Source organism: Balaenoptera physalus (assembly GCF_965194825.1).
Source record: "Balaenoptera physalus genome assembly, chromosome: 19".
Classification (NCBI taxonomy): Eukaryota; Metazoa; Chordata; class Mammalia; order Artiodactyla; family Balaenopteridae; genus Balaenoptera; species Balaenoptera physalus.
Genome location: NC_138900.1, coordinates 3,476,147 through 3,496,608, shown reverse-complemented (window position 1 = coordinate 3,496,608; position 20,462 = coordinate 3,476,147). Strand labels below are relative to the sequence as shown.

The 20,462-nt window shown below is 47.2% G+C and overlaps 1 protein-coding gene across 9 annotated transcripts in view; it reads right to left on the bottom strand.

The window, feature by feature from the left end:
* Positions 1–1,402: 1,402 nt before the first annotated feature.
* Positions 1,403–20,462, bottom strand: part of RDH13 (retinol dehydrogenase 13) — a 29,027-nt gene continuing 9,967 nt past the window's right edge. The window contains exons 4-11 of one of the 9 annotated variants that reach the window (XM_082436645.1): positions 20,014–20,118; positions 18,678–18,890; positions 17,796–17,897; positions 7,621–7,656; positions 2,452–2,589; positions 2,187–2,224; positions 1,929–2,044; positions 1,403–1,854 (exon numbers count right to left, since the gene is read on the bottom strand). In XM_082436645.1, coding sequence (XP_082292771.1) covers positions 1,569–1,854; positions 1,929–2,044; positions 2,187–2,224; positions 2,452–2,589; positions 7,621–7,656; positions 17,796–17,897; positions 18,678–18,890; positions 20,014–20,118 — 1,034 coding nt within the window. In that variant the 3' untranslated portion in view covers positions 1,403–1,568. Of the gene's footprint in view, positions 2,045–2,186; positions 2,225–2,313; positions 2,358–2,451; positions 2,590–7,620; positions 7,657–11,549; positions 12,896–15,347; positions 17,142–17,795; positions 17,898–18,677; positions 18,891–20,013; positions 20,119–20,462 lie in introns of those variants that run through there. The other 8 variants (XM_082436646.1, XM_082436649.1, XM_082436650.1 and 5 more) reach the window with 8 other exon arrangements.

Sequence of the window (20,462 nt, the reverse complement as noted above, 5' to 3'; positions counted from 1 at the left end):
CTCCAGCATTTATTGTTTGTAGATTTTTTGATGATGGCCATTCTGACTGGTGTGAAGTGATACCTCACTGTAGTTTTGATTTGCATTTCTCTAATGATTAGTGATGTTGAGCATCCTTTCATGTGTTTGTTGGCAATCTGTATATCTTCTTTGGAGAAATGTCTATTTAGGTCTTCTGCCCATTTTTGGATTGGGTTGTTTGTTTTTTTGATATTGAGCTGCCTGAGCTGATGTAAATTTTGGAGATTAATCCTTTGTCAGTTGCTTCATTTGCAAATATTTTCTCTCATTCTGAGGGTTGTCTTTTTGTCTTGTTTATGTTTTCCTTTGCTGTGCAAAAGCTTTTAAGTTTGTGTTCTATTTATTTTAATTGCATAGCTAAAGGGGGAAGTTCACCAAAACTAGGGGAAAACCATAAACCCCCGGCCTAAACACCCTCTGCATCATTCCCTTCCCCAAGAGTAACCCTTCTGTAGTTGAATTATTGCAATTTGGTTCCTTTACAAAGAACATTTCCTTGTTCATTTTTTGCTGCTCCGAAGGCTTCAGCTCTCAGAAACTCCTAGAACGTTAGACTGAAATGCCATTAGGAACTGCCTCCTTGCCCAATTTTTTTGTCACATGGCATGCGGGATCTTAGCTCCCTGAGCAGGGATCCAACCCGTGCCCCCTGCAGTGGAAGCGCCAAGTCTTAACCACTGGACCGCCAGAAAAGGCCCTCCTCCTTGCCCAGTTTGACTCTTATTTCTTTTTATAAATTTACTTATTTTATTTATTTATTTATTTTTGGCTGCGTTGGGTCTTTGTTTCTGCACAGGAGCTTTCTCTAGTTGTGGCGAGTCGGGGGGCTACCCTTCCTTGCGGTGCGTGGGCTTCTCATTGCGGTGGCTTCTCTTGTTGCAGAGCACAGGCTCTAGGCACGTGGGCTTCAGTAGTTGTGGCACGTGGGCTCAGTGGTTGCGGCTCACAGGCTCTAGAGCGCAGGCGCACGGGCTTAGTTGCTCCATGGTATGTGGGCTCTTCCCAGACCAGCGTTCAAACCCAAGTCCCCTGCGTTGGCAGGCGGATTCTTAACCACTGCCCCACCGGGGAAGCCCGACTCTTACTTCTTGGCTTCTCCTTGTATTTGGTACCAGTGAGTTCTCCTTAAACATGCTTGGACAATTGTTCCTGCTCGGTGGCCCAGCTCACCCCTAATGCCTGCTCCCTCTCTGCTTTCTAAGGGCCAGATCATGTGATTTGCCTCTCTCAGTAGACCATGAGTTCCTGAAGACCAGAAGCTATGCCAAGTGAAGGGTAAAGTGGAGTTTTTGTCCTATCTTTGCCATTGTTCTCTTTGACACTGATTTCAAATAAAAACCAGTATGCAAAATAGAAGGAAAAAAAAAAAAAGACCAGAAGCTATATCTTACTAATATGTATATCGCCAGCACAGGTCCAAAGAAAGAGTCAACTTCTGTGAACCTCTGTTAAATAAGCGAATGAGTGGGTAAATACACAAGGCAGCAGGAATCCGTTGAGAGATGTGTGATGCGTCCCGGAACTTCTTTGTGGCTGACAAGGCTTCTCTATTCTTGAGTCTTTGCAGGGGCTCCAAGATGATGAGTGGCGTGGGTACATGAGTGGGACGACTCACGAAGCCCCGTGTTCCTTAAGGGGCACTTGAAGCCTGGAGCCCGCACGGCCAGGCCGGCCCTGCTCTCTGGACGAGGTGAGGGCGGCGCGCACACCGGGCTCTTTTGAGGACCCCTCAGTGGTGCAGGACGGGAGCGAGTCCCCGCTCCCTGTAAGGGGGTCCGGGTGTAGCTGAGCAGCAGACTCAGAAGACTCCGGCGGGTCTTCCTCTGCGCGGACCTGCCAGCATGAAGATCCAAAGTGAGGGGAGAACACCTCGGGGAGGGGGAGCAGGGGAAGGAGGACAGACTCACATGCATGTCCATTTGTCTGTCCTCCTCAGGCGGGATATCCTCTGAGACATCATCTGCCAGAAAAGAGGAGAGGATAGGCTTCCAGGAAGAGCCTTCAGATTATCCAGTCCTGCCATCTATATTTCAGAGACGGATGACTGAAATCGGGGAAGGGCAGTGACATCACACCCAGTGAGGTTTGCCCCAACCTTCTCGGCTTCTTCTAGGGTGCCTTCTAACTTCCCCACCCTGGCTACCCCTACTTCTCACTCCTCTTACGTTGATTTTCTTCCTGGAAGTCCATGTCTGGGCTGGAGCTAAGGGAAAGGAGAGAGACGCATTAAGGTAGGCCTGAGAAATGAGACAGACACAGCATTTTCTATTGGGAGAGTCCAAATTTTCCTACCTGTCATCATTCACTTGGCTCTTTGGTCTCATCCTCAGTGGCTTCTACAGAGAGTCAGTGATCAGAATCCTGGAAGGGGACCCACAAAGCCCCTCCCCACACTCCTCCCAGGTTAACCCTTCCCCCTCCAGGACGTACTGTTTTTGGCTCGACACCAGCACTGGCAGAGGAGGAAGATAAGGAGGAAGAGGAAAGGTAGAAGGCTGATGACTGAAGTCACAGTCACAGTGGGAAGGTATTCATCTCCAGGAGGATTTAGGTAGACTTCAGGTAGATCTAGGAATTAGTAAACAGTAAAGATCTGTTATTGATCTCCTCTTAGATTAATTCATCCATTCAATAAATATTTATTGTGTGTCTTCCATGTACGAGGCAAGTTATTGGATGTTTTGGAAACTGTAGTGAACCTACCCAATAACAGAGTCTAGACATGTGAACCAATACACAGAAGTTGTTACTCTTATTATATGATAAAACTATCATTATAAGAGAGATTTCTTTGGGAGATGATCCCTGAAGGATAAGAAACACATAGATCTCTGAAGTGCAAGAAGAACTGCCTTCCAGGAAAAGGAAACAACATATGCAAACTCAGAGGTGAGAAGGAGTTTTGTGTGACCCACATACAGAAAGGACAAATGGTACATAATGTGAAAAATGGCTCTTGGTAAAGATAGAAAGGTCAGGAGATATCAGCAAAGGTCCAAAACATTGGAAGCTGAGGAAAAGAGTCTGGATTTAAGTCTAAATGTAATAATGACCCACAAAGGGATTAACAAGCAGTGAGCTTGTAATTTTTTAAATTACTATATTTCTGGTGTGATAAATGGATTTAAGGGGCCAGGTGGAAAGTGGAGGGACAATTAGGGAACATGCCACAGGCAGCTACATGACAAATGATCATGTAATGACAATGTGGTGGTGATGAAAGAAACAAGAGAATGGATTTGAGGAGTTTTTGAGGATAGAAATGATGAGCTTTGAGATTTAGAGATGGAGCAGATGGGCATTGAGAGCAAAAGAGGGGCATCATATATCATTCTCAATGAACTGATCATTGGAGAGGATTGATGGCATCTACTGAGATGGGAAGACCGATATAAGGAGGAGGTTCTGAGATTTGTTGAGAGTTCTGCCGAGATTCTCATTAGGTGTCTGAGTAGATGTCAAAGATTCCATTGGATAAGAAATTCATAGGAGCATTTTTGACTGGAGTGAATGATAACTTTGATAGCCATCAGCAGATACTGGACAACTGAAGCAGATCATCTTTAATCTACCCATTATAATCCAATGTTAGTCTTCCCTGTCAACTTAAGAACAAATATCATTGCTTGGCATTATAGAAACTCTCAGCAAAGTGGGCATAGAGGGAACATATATACCTCAGCATAAAGACCATATAAGACAAACCTACAGCCAACATCATACTCAACAGTGAAAAGCCAAAAGCATTTCCTCTGAAATCAGAAATAAAGACCCTGATGTCCATTCTCACCACTTTTATTCACATAGTATTGCAAGTCCTAGACACAGCTGTTAGACAAGAAAAATAAGCAAAAGTCATTTGAAATGTAAAGAAGAAGTGAAGCTCCCTGTTTGCAGTTGACATGATACTATATATAAAAAAAAATCCTAGACACCACCAAACTAATACTAGAGCTCATCAATGAATTCGGTAAAGTTGTAGGATGTAAAATTAATATACAGAAATCTGTTGCATTTCTATACACTAACAAAATATCAGAAAGAGAAATTAAGGAAACAATCCCATTTACCATTACATCAAAAAGAATAAAATACCTAGGAATAAACCTACCTAAGGAGATAAAAGACCTGTACTCAGAAAACTATAAGACACTGATGAAAGAAATTGAAGATGACACAAACAGAGAGAAAGATACACCATGTTTATAGATTAGAAAAATTAACACTGTTAAAACAGCCATACTACCTAAGGAAATCCACAGATTCAATGCAATCCCTATTAAAATACCAATGGCATTTTTCACAGAACTAGAACAAATAATTTTAAAATTCTTATGAAAACACAAAAGACCTCAAATAGTCAAAACAATCTTGAGAAAGAAGAATAGAGCTGGATTTATCACACTCCCCACTTCAGTCTATACTACAAAGCTACAATAATCAAAACAGTATGGTACTGGCATAAAAACAGACATATAGATCAATGGAACAGGATAGAAAACCCAGAAATAAACCCACTTAATCTGCAACAAAGAAGGCAAAAATATACAATGAAGAAAAGACAGTCTTTTCAATAAGTGGTGCTGGGAAAACCAGGCAGCTACATGTAAAAGAATGAAGTTACAACATTCTCTAACACCATATACAAAAATAAACTCAAAATGGATTAAAGACCTACATGTAAGCTTGGAAAACATAAAATTCCTGAATAAAATATAGGCAGAACACTCTTTGACATAAATTGTAGCAATATTTTTTTAATCTATCTCCCTAAAGCAAAGGGAAAAAAAGCAAAAACAAACAAATGGGACTTAACTAAATGTAAAAGCTTTTGCACAGCAAAAGAAAACACCGACAAAATGAAAAGACAGGGATTTCCCTGGTGCCCCAGTGGTTAAGAATCTGCCTTCCAATGCAGGGGATTTGGGTCCGATCCCTGGTCGGGGAATTAAGATCCCACATGCCGCGGGGCAACTAAGCCCTCACACCACAACTACTGAGTCTGCGCACCACAACTAGAGAGCCCTCATGCCACAACTACAGAGCCCATGCGCTCTGGAGCCCGTGCACCACAACTACACAGTCCACGTGTTCTGGAGCCCACACACCACAACTAGAGAGAAGCCTGCGTGCCACATCGAAGAGCCTGTGGGCCACAACAAGAGATCCCACGTGCCGCAACTAAGACCCGATGCAGCCAAAAATAAATAAATAAATAAAGATTTTTTAAAAATGAAAACACAACCTACTGAATAGGAGAAAATATTTGCAAATGATATGACCAACAAGGGGTTAGTACCCAAAATATGTAAACAGCTAATACAAAGCACCAGCAAAAAAACCCAAACAACCTGATTTAAAATGAGCAGAAGAACTGAATAGACATTTTTCCAAAGAAGACACACAGATGGCCAACAGGCACATGAAAAGATGCTCAATATCATTAATCATCAGAGAAATGCAAATTAAAACCACAACGAGGGACTTCCCTGGTGGCGCAGCAGTTAAGAATCCACCTGCTAATGCAGGGGACACGGGTTCGAGCCCTGGTCCGGGAAGATCCCACATGCCACGGAGCAACTAGGCCCGTACGCCACAACTACTGAGCCTGCACTCTAGAGCCCGCGAGCCACAGCTACTGAAGCCCACGCGCCTAGAGCCTGTGCTCCGCAACAAGAGAAGCCACTGCAATGAGAAGCCTGTGCACAGCAACAAAGAGAAGCCCTCGCTTGCCGCAAGTAGAGAAAGCCCACACACAGCAGTGAAGACCCAATGCAGCCATAAATAAATAAATTAATTAATTAATTAATTTAAAAAAACCCACAACGAGACATTCTCTCACACCAATCGGTATGGCTATCATCAAAAATACCACAAATAACAAGTGTTGGCAAGGATGTGGAGAAAAGGGAGCCCTCATACACTCTTGGTGGGAATGTAAATTGGAGCAGCCACTATGGAAAACACTATGGAGACTTCTCAAAAAACTAAAAACAGAACTACCACTCCTGGGTACACATTTGAAAAAAAATGAAAACACAAATTCTAAAAGATACATGCACCACAGTGTTCATTGCAGTACTATTTACAATAGCCAAGACATAGAAGCAATCCTAATTGTCCATCAGTAAATGAATAGATAAAGAAGATGTGATATATAGGTATACACAATGGCATATTACTCATTAAAAAAAAATCTTGCCGTTCGTGACAACATGGGTGGATCTAGAGGGTATTCTGCTAAGTAAAATAAGTCAGAGAAAAGACAAATACTATACACTCTCACTTATATGTGGAATCTAAAGAACAAAACAAAGAAAATGAAAATAGAGTCACAGACCCAGAGAAAAATAAACAGGTGGCTGCCAAAATAAGTGAAGGGGTTTAAGAAGTACAAACCTTAAGTTATCTAATAAATAAATTACAGGGATGAAATATACAGCATAGGGAATGTGGTCAATAATAATGTAATAGTAACTTTATATGGGAACAGATGGTTACTAGACTTATTGTGGTGATCATTTCATAATGTATATAAATGTCAAATCATTATATGGCACACCTGAAATTAATATAATATTGTACTTCAATTATACTTTAATTAATTAATTAAAAATCTATGCCAAACACATAGTATAATGTCAAGGTCACATCCAGGGCTCAATATATGTGGAATATGAAAAAATTAACTTACCTCTTGGTGGAGTTAATAAGATTAAAATGAGATCATATATACAAAAGCTGAGAATAGCCCTTGGCAATGGGAAAACCTCAATAAATGTTATCTAGCAATTGTTAACATTACGCAATGACCCCTAATCTGAGCAAAATGTTATCTGAGCTTGACATGCATTGTATCTTAACTGATGCAACACCATTCTTCTTTTTTTTTTTTTTTTGACCATGCCCTGTGGCTTGTGGGATCTTAGTTCCCCAACCAGGGATTGAACCCGGGCCATGGCAGTGAAATCACCAAGTCCTAACCACTGGACCCCCAGGGAACTCCCGTTATTTCATTTTAGAAAGAAGGAACTTGGGACCCAAATGCAGGAAACTGCTTGCAAAATGTCCCAGAACCAGTAAGTGTTGAGGTCTTCATTTTACTGCACGTCTGTCTCCTGAGCAAGAGTACCTTCCTTGTGAACAAACCTTCCGTAGATGAGGGAGACGGAAGCAGTTGAGGTGATGGCAAATGGAAAGGACACACAACACACCCAACGGGTGATGGTTCCATACCCACAGGGGCATCTGGTGCCCGTACAAATGTCCCCAGTTCTCTGTGTCTGCGTTGGGAATGTCGACCTCAACTGTGTTCCCTTTCTGCATTATTTGAAAACCTGGGCATTCCCTTCTTGACTCATCTGTGCTGATGGGGAATAGCGGGGGATCAGGGAGCTTTCTAGAGAAGGGGAGAGGTTTTCCACCAAAGATTGGCATAATGGTGAAGAATTAAAACATAGAAAATAAATAATACGACGAGTGGATGAAGAGATGGTGCAGGTTAAAGGCTGGGATTCTTTCAAGGCTACTCAAGCTCATCCCTCAGTCCGCTCAGCCCAATTCAGAGTTCTCTAGGCAGAAAAGGGAGAAAACACTCACCCGTTTGTGCCCGAATCCTTTGATCCCAGCAAAACACTAAAATAGAGAACGACTTGGTAAGAGATGTCTCCCAATAATACAGCGATTCCCAAACACCTGAGCTCAGGGCACCACATCTAGACCAAACTGAAGAAAAGTGGCCCTATGGGCGATCTCTCTATAAGTCACTGGCCCCAGGACCTCATAAAGAAAGAGTCCCACAAGAGGAACCCAGGTTATAAACCTCTTATCTACATCCTCTTCCCTCACCAGCCTCCCACACAACTTCCCTTGCCCCACTCACCAAGTCCAAGCAGAAAAATGACCCCCAGGGACATGGCAGTGCCTGAGCCCACAGCTCCACACCATGCAGCACAGCCAACTGGGCAGCAAATCTTCGCAGCACGACACACCCGTGGATGGAACAGCCTGGGGCTTTAAACCCCTTGCCGAAGAGTGACAACATCCCCTGCTAAACAAAAAGGGGAACCGCTCCTTGTGCAAGACTGAGGCTTTGCCTCTCTACCCTCCACCATATCACCCCGCTGGGCATGAGTTACTCTGTGGGTTTCCTGCTGTGATCTTACAGCCACAAAGACGTGGGAGATTTGTGCCATGCTCTCCACAATGATCTGTTTATCTACCATAGAAGAACTGAAGGAAGCTTTACTCACTCCCTAAAAAAGGAGGTGAAATGTAGTTCGAAAAGACTGAATCTAATATATGAAACTATTCGGGATGGTGTTGCAGACCTAAATCAAACTAGAGAATTTGGTGGAGAGCAATGTGGGTCCAGGAGAGATGCCTGGAAGACCAGTTCTTTTGTAGGATATGGATTCTCTGTAGTAATAGTGGGTATGAAAAGATTCAACTAAGAGTACATTTTTCCTGAATGGCTGCATTCCAAGTTATGTCCTGACCAAAAATCTCTGATGGGGGCATTAATATCAACTCACTAGAAATGAGTGTTTTAATTTGCTTGGGATGATCAATGACCTTCCTTTAATCTGAGAAATATGTAAATTCCTGAGTATTTGATGTCTTATATAGGCTTCTTTTTTTTTAATTAATTAATTTCTTTATTTTTGGCTGTGTTGGGTCTTCATTGCTGCACGCAGGCTTTCTCTAGTTGCGGTGAGCAGGGGCTACTGTTCATTGTGGTGCGCGGGCTTCTCTTGTTACGGAGCATGGGCTCTAGGTACACGGGCTTCAGTAGTTGTGGCACGCAGACTCGGTAGTTGTGGTGCACGGGCTTAGTTGCTCCACGGCATGTGGGATCTTCCCGGACCAGGGCTCAAACCCGGGTCCCCTGCCTTGGCAGGCGGATTCTTAACCACTGCGCCACCGGGGAAGTCCGGAACATCTTTTCTTACCCCTAGCATAGCAAGTAATTTTTCAAGCTTTATTGAGGTATAATTGCTATGCAAATAAATTTTTACATATTTTATGTATACATCTTGATGGATTTGGACATATAGCAGGTAATTTTTTTTTAATGAATCCTGGACATCATGTATGAAAATGTGAATATCTTGTGAACTTCTTCCTCCATAGAATATATCATTTTCATTTGTCAGGAAATTATAGTAGGAGCATATTCCTGTTATTACATGTAATACTGAAATGAATTGCTTTGGGCGTTTAGATATATAGATTCTATCAAATATTTGATCGTTGTTGATGGCTTATGGTAAATGCCAGTCCCGCCTTATTTTCAGATGTGTACACGGCTGGACTACCACTCTTTGCCCAGCCGTACCCTGTGGTGACTTTAGGAGAAACTGCGACCCTATACTGTAATTCAGGATCTACGTATGATCTTTTTGCTCTGACCAAACAACACGGTGAAGGTGACTTCACGAACTGTATCAAGCAGAGCTATAACAGATCCCACATCTCCCCAGTGACAGCAGCCCACACTGGGATCTGCAGGTGTATGGCTCGCACAGGACCTTCCCCTATACATGGAAAAGCTCCAGTAAACCACTGAAGCTCACAGCCATAGGTAAGGAACCTACAGCTCGGACACACTCTCCATCCCTGGGAACTCCCTGGGCCCCTAAACGGACTTGCTCAGGCTGTGGGAGAAGCCAAGGCAGCTCCCTGCAGTGGGATGTTATCCACCTACGATCTTCCCAGCCCCTTTCTCAGACTGGGCCACCTCCATGTTGGGGTGTGACATAAAAGGGCAAGTGGAAACCCAGATTCACTGCTTGTATCCAGTAAAAAATTTCCTGAAGCCCTTAGGTGCCTGACCCGGGCCTGGGCAACCCTGGGGGCTCAGGGATGCCTTTGAGAAGATTGTAACACACAGGGGGATGCAGGCAGATTATTTTTCAACACTTTTTTTTTTTTTTGGCTGCATTGGGTCTTCGTTGCTGCACGCAGGCTTTCTCTAGTTGAGGCGAGTGGGGGCTACTCTTCATTGCAGTGCGCGGGCTTCTCATTGCGGTGGATTCTCTTGTTGCAGAGCACGGGCTCTAGGCGCTCGGACTTCAGTAGTTGTGGCACGTGGGCTCAGTAGTTGTGGCTCACAGGCTTAGTTGCTTCGCGGCATGTGGGACCAGGGCTCGAACCCGTGTCCCCTGCATTGGCAGGCGGATTCTCAACCACTGCACCACCAGGGAAGCCCCCCTGTAGGACCTTTTGAGTCACAGTAAGGACTCCTGGGTGAGAGGAACAGTAATGGAGACAGAATGAATCAGGGAGAAAAAGAGACACAGAGGAAATAAGGACAAAATTGGAGAGGCCTCAAGCTCCTGACAAGTGTAGCAAAGCAGGAAGGGTGCTTTCTGGGCGTTAGGAAGACGTGCTCAGGTTAAATCGGGAGGGAGCGGGCGGAGGCGCTGCCCACTCGCCACCTTGGCTCTCTTCCTTCCCAGGTGTGTACAGAAAACCCTCCCTCTCGGCTCACTGGGGCTCCTCCTCCAAGAAGACCCCCTCTAAGAAGCTCAGTCTGCGGTATCACTCAGATACCTGGTTTGACGCATTCGTTCTTTCCAGGAATGGAAGAGTAGAATTTGCCCAGGACCTAAGCTCCAAGTACAAAGCTGGGGCTTTTGAGGCCGACTTTCCTGTGAATGCCATCTTCCTGATGCACCTGGGGACCTACAGATGCTACTACGGTCTACACAAGAACTTCCCCTACCTCCGGGCAGAACCCAGTGATGTCCCGATGCTCCCAGAGAGAGGTGAGGGGTCCCCACTCTTCCCACCTGCTCCCGGGACTCCCAGACTATGGCAGCAGCTAGCTAGAGGCAGTTCTTTTGCTTTAAGTTAATGAAAATTAAATAAAACTTAAAATTCACTTCCTCAGTTGCAATAGGCACGTGACGTGCCCTGCAGCCACTGAGCGCCTAACGGCTCCCATATGGGACAGCACAGCCCTAGAGAATCAGTAGTAAAACTCAAATGATAAAGGACATTTCCATCATTGTATGAGGGTCTATGGGGCAGAGCCACTTTCAAATGTCAGCTTGTTGACCTGTGACCGAAGAGTCCCTGATGGGGATTGCAGACCCAGTGGTACTGGGGTTGAAAACACGGGGCAGAGATGGAGGGGATCTTAGCCCTGAAAAAGCAACAGTGAGGGAATTCCCTGGCTGTCCAATGGTTAGGACTCCAAGCTTCCACTGCAGGGGACACGGGTTCCATCCCTGGTCAGGAAACTAAGATCCCACAAGGCTTGGCCCAAAAAAAAAAAAAAAAAGGTATTAAACCAAAAAACAAAAAACTTCATAAAACCCAAAACTAACCAAAAGCTGGCTTTTTAAAAATTAATTCCATAATTAAAGCTTCCACCTTTAGGGACTTCCCTGGTGGTTCAGTGGTTAAGACTTCGCCTTCCAATGCAGGGGGTGCAGGTTCGATCCCTGGTCCGGGAGCTAAGATTCCCACATGCCTGACAGGAACGTGGGCTTCCCTGGTGGTGCAGTGGTTGAGAGTCTGCCTGCCAATGCAGGGGACACGGGTTCAAGCCCTGGTCTGGGAAGATCCCACGTGCCGCGGAGCAACTAAGCCCGTGAGCCACAACTACTGAGCCTGCGCGTCTGGAGCCCGTGCTCCGCAACAAGAGAGGCCGCGATAGTGAGAGGCCCGCGCACCGCGATGAAGAGTGGCCCCCACTTGCCGCAACTGGAGAAAGCCCTCGCACAGAAACGAAGACCCAACACAGCCAAAAATAAATTTAAAAAAAAAAGATAGAGAAATGCTTCTCTCCCCGTCACTGGGCAAAAAACAAGAAAACAAATGGCCCAAATTGGCTCTGGTAGTCATCTCGTGACCCACCCCCCAAAGAGCCTGCATTAGTTTCCTCTGGCTGCTGTAACAAATACCATCACCTTGGTGACTTAGAACAACATAAATGTATTCTCTCACAGTTCCAGAGGCCAGAAGTCCAAATTCGAGGTGTCGGGCGGGGTGGGGCGGGGTGGGGCGGGGTGGGGAACGCACCCTCCAGAAGCTCTGGGGGAGATTCTGTTCCTTGCCTTTTGTAGTTTCTGGGGGCTCCAGCCATTCCTCGATTTGAGGCTGCATCATCCCTGTCTCTGCCCTCAATCCCCTCATTGCTTCTTCCTCTGCTCTCTCTGTCTTCTAAGGACACTTGTTGGATTTAGGGTCCACCCAGATAATCTAGGACAATCTCATCTCGAGATCCCTAATTACATCGGCAAAGAAACTTTTTCCAATTTGGCTCCCATTCACAGGTATTGGGAGTTAGGACTTTGACATATCTTTTAGGGGGAGGCACCCCACCATCCAACCTGTTACAAACACCCAGCCTTGGAATGACGTTGCATTGGTAATTGTCAGACCGTCGTCATGCAGTAGGAATCTTAATGATGTTGATGAACTCAAAGCCTGCCACACCCCTGGGCTTCTACTTCTCTGAAATAGCGTTCCTTCTTGCTTTTGCCTGGGGTGAAAGTCAGCTCAGCTTACATCCTTTGAGTATGTCCTGTCAACAGCAGCCCAAGGCATCCTGACAGAATTCCCAAGCCCCAGAGTGAGGTATGAACGATTTGACCGTGACTTGGTTTCTCTTTGTGAAGAACCCACCCCCTGAAGCATTGTCCTTCCACGTTGCATTCCTGAGTCTGTTTATTACTTTGCACCATCTCCTCTCCGGGTTTCTGTGGCTTTGGGTTTTGTTTTGTTGCTTTGTTTGAGGTTGGTTTCTATCATCTTTCATCAGTCTGAAGGTCGTAGCTAGGTTTGTGAATCACCTCAAAGCCTTCGGAGAAGTAGACGGGGATTAGGTTGATTTGTGAGTCAACATTTGTGGTCCTTGGGGTTTCTGTTTCAGAAAGCAAGCAGATACTGGTTGTGAAGGTTTGTGGTTAGACTTAGCCCTGAGGTGTGTTGCTCACATCTACATAATAGACAAATCTCCCTGTGGTTAGCTGTTCTCCTGGGCATTTAGACCTCTAACGCTCCCCCCAAAAAGAAAGTGGGTTCTAGAATCAGACTTTGAATTCCAGCTCCTCTTCTTTCTAACACACCTCCAAGTTTTTTTTTTTTCTTCTTTTTTAGCGGGTAGGGAGTTTGTGATTTTAAAAATCTGTTCTTCTCAGTTGATTTGCTTGCAAGCAACACTGGTGAAGCTGACTTTTTTTTTTTTTTAATAAAAAGACAATTTTTTTTGGCCTCGCCATGTGGCATGAGGGATCTTAGTTCCCTGACCGGGGATCGAACCCGTGCCCCCTGCAGTGGAAGTGTGGAGTCCTAACGCCTGGACTGCCAGGGAAGTCCCTGAAGCTTATTCCTCTCTATTTGAGCAGAAAGGAATGCATGGGAAGTACACTGGGGGTGCTAAGGAAGCAGATTTTGAAAAGGACAGAGAGGTAGGCAGAAAAGTGGGTCCCCCCAAAGATGTCCACATCCTATTCCCCAGAACCCTGTTACTTTACATGGCAAAGGGGGGATTAAGGTGGATGATGGGATTAAAGTTTCGAATCAGCTGACTTTGAAGGAGGAAGATGGTCCTGGATTATGTGGATGGGCCAAGTGATATCACAAGAGTCCTTAAAAACAGGAGATGGAGGCGAAGCGGGAGAAACAGAGAGATGGCAGCCTGAGAGGGACCTGGCCTGCCACTGCCTGCTCTGCAGATGAAGGGGCCACAGGCCAAGAAGTGCAGGCGCCTCTAGAAGCTGGAAAAACGTAAGGAAACAGGTTCTCCCTGGGAGCCTCCAGAAGGAACCATACCTGTGCACTCTTTTTTTTTTTTTTACTTTTATTTGAGTATAGTTGATTTACAATGCTGTGTTCGTTTCAGATGTAGAGCAAAGTGATTCACTTATACGTACACACGTATTCATTCTTTTTCAGATTCTTTTCTCATATAGGTTATCACAGAATACTGAGTAGAGTTCCCTGTGCCATACGGTAGGTCCCGGTTGGTTAGTTATCTTATATAGTAGTGTGCGTATGTCAATCCCGAGCTCCTGATTTATCCCTCCCCCTCACACACACGTTTCCCCTTTGGTAGCCATAAGTTTGTTTTCTGATATCTGTAAGTCTGTGTCTGTTCTGTAAATAAGTTTGTTTGTATTTTTTAATTAGATTCCACATATGATGATATCATATGGTATTTGTCTTTCTCTCAGAACTGTTCACTCCTTGATTTCAGCCCAGAGAGACCCACTTCGGGTCCCTCCAAGGGCCGCCCACAGCATGGCAGCTGGCGAGTGGGGATGGGGGGAGGGGTGGGGGGAGCCAGCGATACAGAAGTCAGGCTTTTGTAACCTAATCCCACAGTCCATGTCCATCCCCTTTGCCCTATTCTGTTTGTTAGAAATGAGTCTCTAGGGACTTCCCTGGTGGTCCAGTGGGTAAGACTGCGCTCCCAATGCAGGGGCCCAGGTTCGACCCCCTGTCAGGGAACTAGATCCCACATGCCGCAATTAAAGATCCACACACAGCAACGAAGATCCTGTGTGCTGCAACTAAGACTGGCGGAGCCAAAAAATTTTTTGCAGTAAGAAAGAAAGAAATGAGTCTCTAGGTCCAGCCCACAGAGTGAGAAGACACCGGGCACAAACAGGGAGGTGGCATTCATTCAAAGCTACCTACCAGGGCCAGGTCACCCCACACATGTCCTTTGGCTATTTTCCATCTGATACGGTAACAGAAGGAAAGCTCACTGTGTTTATGAAGCACTGGGTCATCTTTAGTTCCTCTTCCACCACTCCCCTCCCTCAGCACTGATGACATATGGAACACGATCATTCTCTGTCGTCCTGTGTATCGTAGGATGTGGAGCAGCGCCCCACAATTATCTCACATATTACATTTTTTAATGTTTAAACATTTTTGTCTTGATCACTGAGCTTTGCGGTGCCCCCTTCAATGCTGTGACCGAGCTGAGTGTCAGCCCCATTTCTCCACAGACTTCAACATGTTGCCATGTGAAAGGAGGGAAGGACACCTTTCGTCTCTAAAAGTCTGAATTTTTCTTTTTCTTTATTTTTGGCCACACTGTGCAGCACATGGGATCTTAAGTTCCCCAACGAGGGATCAAACCTGGGCCCCCTGCAGTGGAAGCGCGGAGCCCTAACCACTGGACCGCCAGGGAAGTCCCCCAAAAGTCTGAACTTCTGAGTGGTTTACTGCCCTGGCAATATTTAAACCACTGACCCAGTTTCCTAAATGCAATAAATACAAGTTCTTTCTGTTCAGCTCATTGGCACTGCCCCTCCTCCACCCCCCACCACACACCCGCACGAAGAAGAAAATAAAAGCTGTGACTCAGTTAAATTTTTTCTTTTTATTATTAAAGAGCAAGCTTGAGCGTCTACAGGTGAAATCCCCACAGGAACTGGAGGGAAGCTCGTGATCCCAGGCAGCCTGGTTCCCCAGTGGTTCCTCCCCACCGTGCTGTCCCCAGCGTGACTCGGAGATAACAAGGCCAGATCTGAGTCGGTCTGTTCCTGGGGGGCATCCGCAGCACCTTGCCAGGGTCTGGCACACAGAAGGCCCTCGGTAAACATCCAACGGCAAGGAATATGCAGCTGCCATTCTCCAAGCCCAGCGATAACTCACGGCCATCCAATGAGGTAGTCAGGTTATTCTTCACAGTTTACAGCTGGAGAAACCAAGGCTCAGAGAGGAGACTGGAGGTGTGCAAGGTCCCACAGGGGACCATGAACTCAAGCATCTGCCAGACAACTTGCCCACGGCCATCCAGTCCCTGACATGGCCCACACCAGAGGGAGCTGATGCCGCCCCCCAAAATTCCTGGTTTGGATTCCCAAGGGAGGCATCTGATGGCCCAGCTCACCTGTTGGCAGCCGGGCACACTGTACCAGCCAGCCCCTGGGTCAGGTGCTCACCTGCTGTCCAATCCATTGTGGCCAGAAAAGGGGCAATACTGCCACCTAGAGGGCGCTGCAGGCATGGCAGCCAGCATTCCTTGGCCAAGACTGCCACCTAGAGGGTGCTGCGGGCATGGCCGCCAGCATTCCTTGGCCAATACTGCCACCTAGAGGGTGCTGCGGGCATGGCAGCCAGCTTTGGTTGGCTGCTGTTCCATCTTGGTGACTGCCTCCCTGGTGGCTTTCATACCTGCTCCCAGAAGTTATTTGGGGAGGGGCTGTCCCCTCTCAGAGGATCCATAGGACATCTCCAAGCCCACAAGGCGGGCACTTTCAGCCCAAAGCCTCTGAGCTACCTCCTCATCCTCAGCTTCCGGGGCCGGAGCCTTCTCTTTGAGTCCCTCAAAGTACTTTCCAGAAACGCCCTCCAACTCCTCCGCCACGGCCAGGTAGGTGCTGGGCTGGGCCGCCAGCTGGGGGCTCTTGACCAGCAGCCAGAAGATGGGCCCTGCATCGGCCCACAGAGAGTTCAGTCCACACATTCAGAGAGGAAGATACAGAAAGCCCAGCACCACCCCAGGTGGCTCAGGGCCCACGAAGGCCAGAAGTTTCCCTGGAGTCCCACAGAGCTCTCCTCCAGGCCTTTGCCCCTCTGGTTCCCAACACCAGGAGCTCCCTTCCTTGGCACTGCCCAGACAAATAATTCCAGATGCAGGGACCAGCTTGAAAGCTGCCTCCTCCAGGAAGCCCCCCCTGGCTTTTCCCAGGCAAACGGAAGGTCCCCCTCCTCTATGTCAGCCCCAAGTCCTCACCCCACCCGATCTTTCTTTAAAGTAGCTTCTGTGTATTGAGTGTCTCCAGTGCCAGCTTCAGCTTCAGGTCCCTGATACCTAGCCCCCAACAACTAAATGTTTTTCAGGATTATAAACACTAGTTATAAAGCTCTAATTATTTATTCGGCCAGGAATTGTGCTGGCCCTTTTAGCGAGGGCTCATCTAATCCTCCCCACTGAGGCAGGTACTACCATGACCCTCATTTTGCAGATAAGGAAAGGGAGGTTCGGAGAGAAGTCACTTTGCTGGGTGGCCCAGCTAGTCTGGGATGAAACTGGAGTTACCCCAAGCACGCCCGAACTCCAGGAAGTCAGCTCCATGACCTCCACCTCTGAAACAGTCTCATCAAACAGGCTCTGGCCTGTTTCCCAGGGCTGTTCTGAGGCTGGCAGGCTGGGTAGACATATGAAAGTGACTCAGTACCAAGGAAGATACAGGGCAAGGGGCACAGCAAAGCCCCTGAGATAGTCTCTGAGTGTGATGTTAATTTTATGTGTGAACTTGACAGGGCTAAGGGATGTCCAGAGAGCAGGTAACACATTATTTCTGGGGTGTCTGTGAGGGTGTGAAGAGATTAGCATTTGAATCAATAGACTATGTAAAATCCACCCTCACCAATGTGGGTGGGCACCATGCAATTAGTTGGGGGTGAAAATAGAACAAAAAGGTGGAGAAAGGGCGAATTCTCTCTCTCTCCTTGAGCAGGGACATCCATTTCCTCCTGGCCTCAGACACTGGCGCTCCTGGCCCTCCGACTTGGACCGGGACTTGCACCATCAGTTCCCCTGGTGCTCACGCCTTTGGGTTTGTACTGCAACTACACCGTCAGCGTTCGTGGGCCTCCGGCATACAGAGCAGACCCTGGGACTTCTCAGCCCCCACAGATGCATGAGCCAATCCCCCCTAATAAATCTCTCTAAATACCTATGTATATCCTATCCTATTGGTTCTGTTTCTCAGGAAGACCCTAATACACTGAGGGTCCTGAGCCCCAAGCTAGGAGGACAGGGGTTCGGTTAAGGGACCCCAGACCAGGAGAGGACTTACCGAGTGTGAAGCTGGAGAAGGCGGACCTGTGCATGCCCGTGTGTCTGCCCAGCTCTGTCCTGGCCACGCCGGGGTGCAAGGCATTGACAGTCACGCCCGTGCCTGGGGAGAGAAGGAAAAAGTGAGGCAGGCAGACGTCAGGTTCACCCCTCGCCAGGAAGGCTGATAGCAACCATCCTAGGGGGCCCCCCCTGAATCCATGTCGCCCTCTTGCTCTGAAGCCTCCACATCCCCGGTTTCACCTGCAAGGCAGCTCTGACTCATGGCTGTCCAGGGCAGAGCCTCTGAACCTCAGTGTGTAAAAATCACCTGGAGGGCTTGAGAAGCCCAGAGCGCCAGGCTCCACCCCAGAGTCTGAAGCAGTGGGTCAGGGTGGGGTCTGAGATGCTGCAATTATGACAAACACCCAGGTGAGCTGACACTGCTGGTCTACTGACTCTTTGAGAAGCAAAGGCAAAGGGCAGACTTCTCAACTTCAGCACTATGGACACCGAGGTCAGATGATTCTTTATCCTGTGCCCTGTAGGATGTTGACCAGCATCCTTGGCCTCTGCCCACTAGATGCCAGGAACATCACCCAACCCGCCCCTGCTCCCCAAACTGACAGCGAAAAATATCTCCATATATTGTCAAAGGTTCACTGGTCTAGAGCACCAAAGGCTCAGGTGCCTGTCCGGGATGAGCAGAGAAGAAGAATGCTGTGATTGATTAGTGATGTCTGCTTCAGGCACCAGCGGGGAGCGTGGTGGTAAGTGTGTCATACGTTTGCCTACTCGGTCCTGGAGCCAATGCTTGACCTCCCATCCACCCAGGGTCACAGCAGGACTGTTTCAGGCTCGGAGCTAAAGGAAAGGGGAGACCAGCGAGGCTCGCCACACGCACCTTGCAGCCGCCGGCTCAGCTCCTTGGTGAAGAGGACAACGGCCAGCTTGCTCTGGCAGTAGGCTGCCTTAGTGTCATACTTCCTCTTCTCCCAGTTCAAGTCCTCGAAGTCTATGTGCCCAGCAACGTGGGCCAAGGACGAGAGGTTGATGATGCGCGAAGGAGCAGAGGCTTTCAGCTTGTCCAGCAGCAAGTTCGTCAAAAGAAAGTGACCTGGAGGATGGAAAACGAAAAGATAACTTTCACTGAATTCTCGTCCCGTGCATAGGACCATACTGAGAACATCACCTTATTTCATCCTCCCATAACCCATGTTTCTCAACACGGTCCAACTTTGCGCCCCCTACCAGCAGGCATTTGGCACCATCTAGAGATAATTTTGATCATCACAACTGTGGACAGTAGAGGAGTGCTACTGCCACCTAGTGGGTGGAGGCCAGGGATGCTGCTAAAAATCCTACAATGTGGGAGTTCCCTGGTGGCCTAGTGGTTAGGATTCTGGGTTTTCACTGCTGCAGTCAGGGTTCAATCCCTGGTCAGTGAACTGAGATCCCACAAGCCGTGTGGCATGGCAAAAAAAAAATCCTACAATGTACAAGACATTCCTGACAACAAATTATCACAAAGCCCTGTGATAACCCTCTATGAGGTCAGCTGGAGAAGAGAATGCCTTCTGTCTCCCAAAATCCTTTCTCCATTTCTTCTTCAGTGATAGAATTTTGGGTTATGCATGAGACTGCCCAGTGAAAGACTACATTTCCCAGACTCCCTTGCAGCTCCATCAGGTCACATGACTTGAGTCCCAGCCCATAGGGGGTGAAGGGTAGTCGCAAGTCACATGTGTTATGGGTGAATTGTGTCACCCTCCCCAACCCCCCTAAAAAAATATGCCCTACCCTCCAGTACATCAGCATGTGACCTTATTTGGAGAGAGGGTCTTTAGAGAGGTGATCAAGGTAAAATGAGGCCATTAGGGTGAGGCCATTAGGGTGGGCCCTAATCCTATATGATTGGTGTCCACCCAACATCCATCACCCTTACTAATGGACTGCAGATGCATTCAGGGTGACAACAGATAAACTGACACAGTGAGAGAAGGGCAGACAGAGACTGGAGGACAAGACAGACAAAGGGACAAATGGCCAAGAGGCTGATGGAAGGTCCGAAGGACTGAGGGTCCAGTGATGAACAGGCGATTCCCTGAGCTGCCAGGTGACCCTACTCACGGCCGCCTGGCCACACAGGAGAGAGGAAGACCCCCTCCCGGAGCCTGTGCCTGGCCCACGGGGGCTCCTGCTCACATCCCAGGCCGACGCCACACAGCCTGCAGCCTCACCCAGGTAGTTAACGCCAAGCTGCATCTCAAAGCCGTCCTCGGTGGTCCAGTGGGGGCACCGCATCACGGCTGCGTTATTGATCAGGATGTGCACTCGCTCCTCCTCTGGAAGACAGGGGTGAGGACAAATGTGTGACTCAGTTTCCCCTTCTGTAAAAGGGGTGATAATAGAACCTGCTGGGTAGAACGGCTTCGTTATTATCCATTCGACAAGTACTTTCTGCAACCTAAGTGTCCATTGACAGAGGAATGGATAAAGAAGATGTGGTACACATATACAATGGAATATTACTCAGCCATAAAAAAGAATGAAATAATGCCATTTGCAGCGACGTGGATGGACCTAGAGGATTATCACACAAAGTGAAGTCAGTCAGAAAGAAAAAGACAAATACCATATGATATCTCATGTGGAATCTAAAAAAATGATACGAATGACCTTATTTACA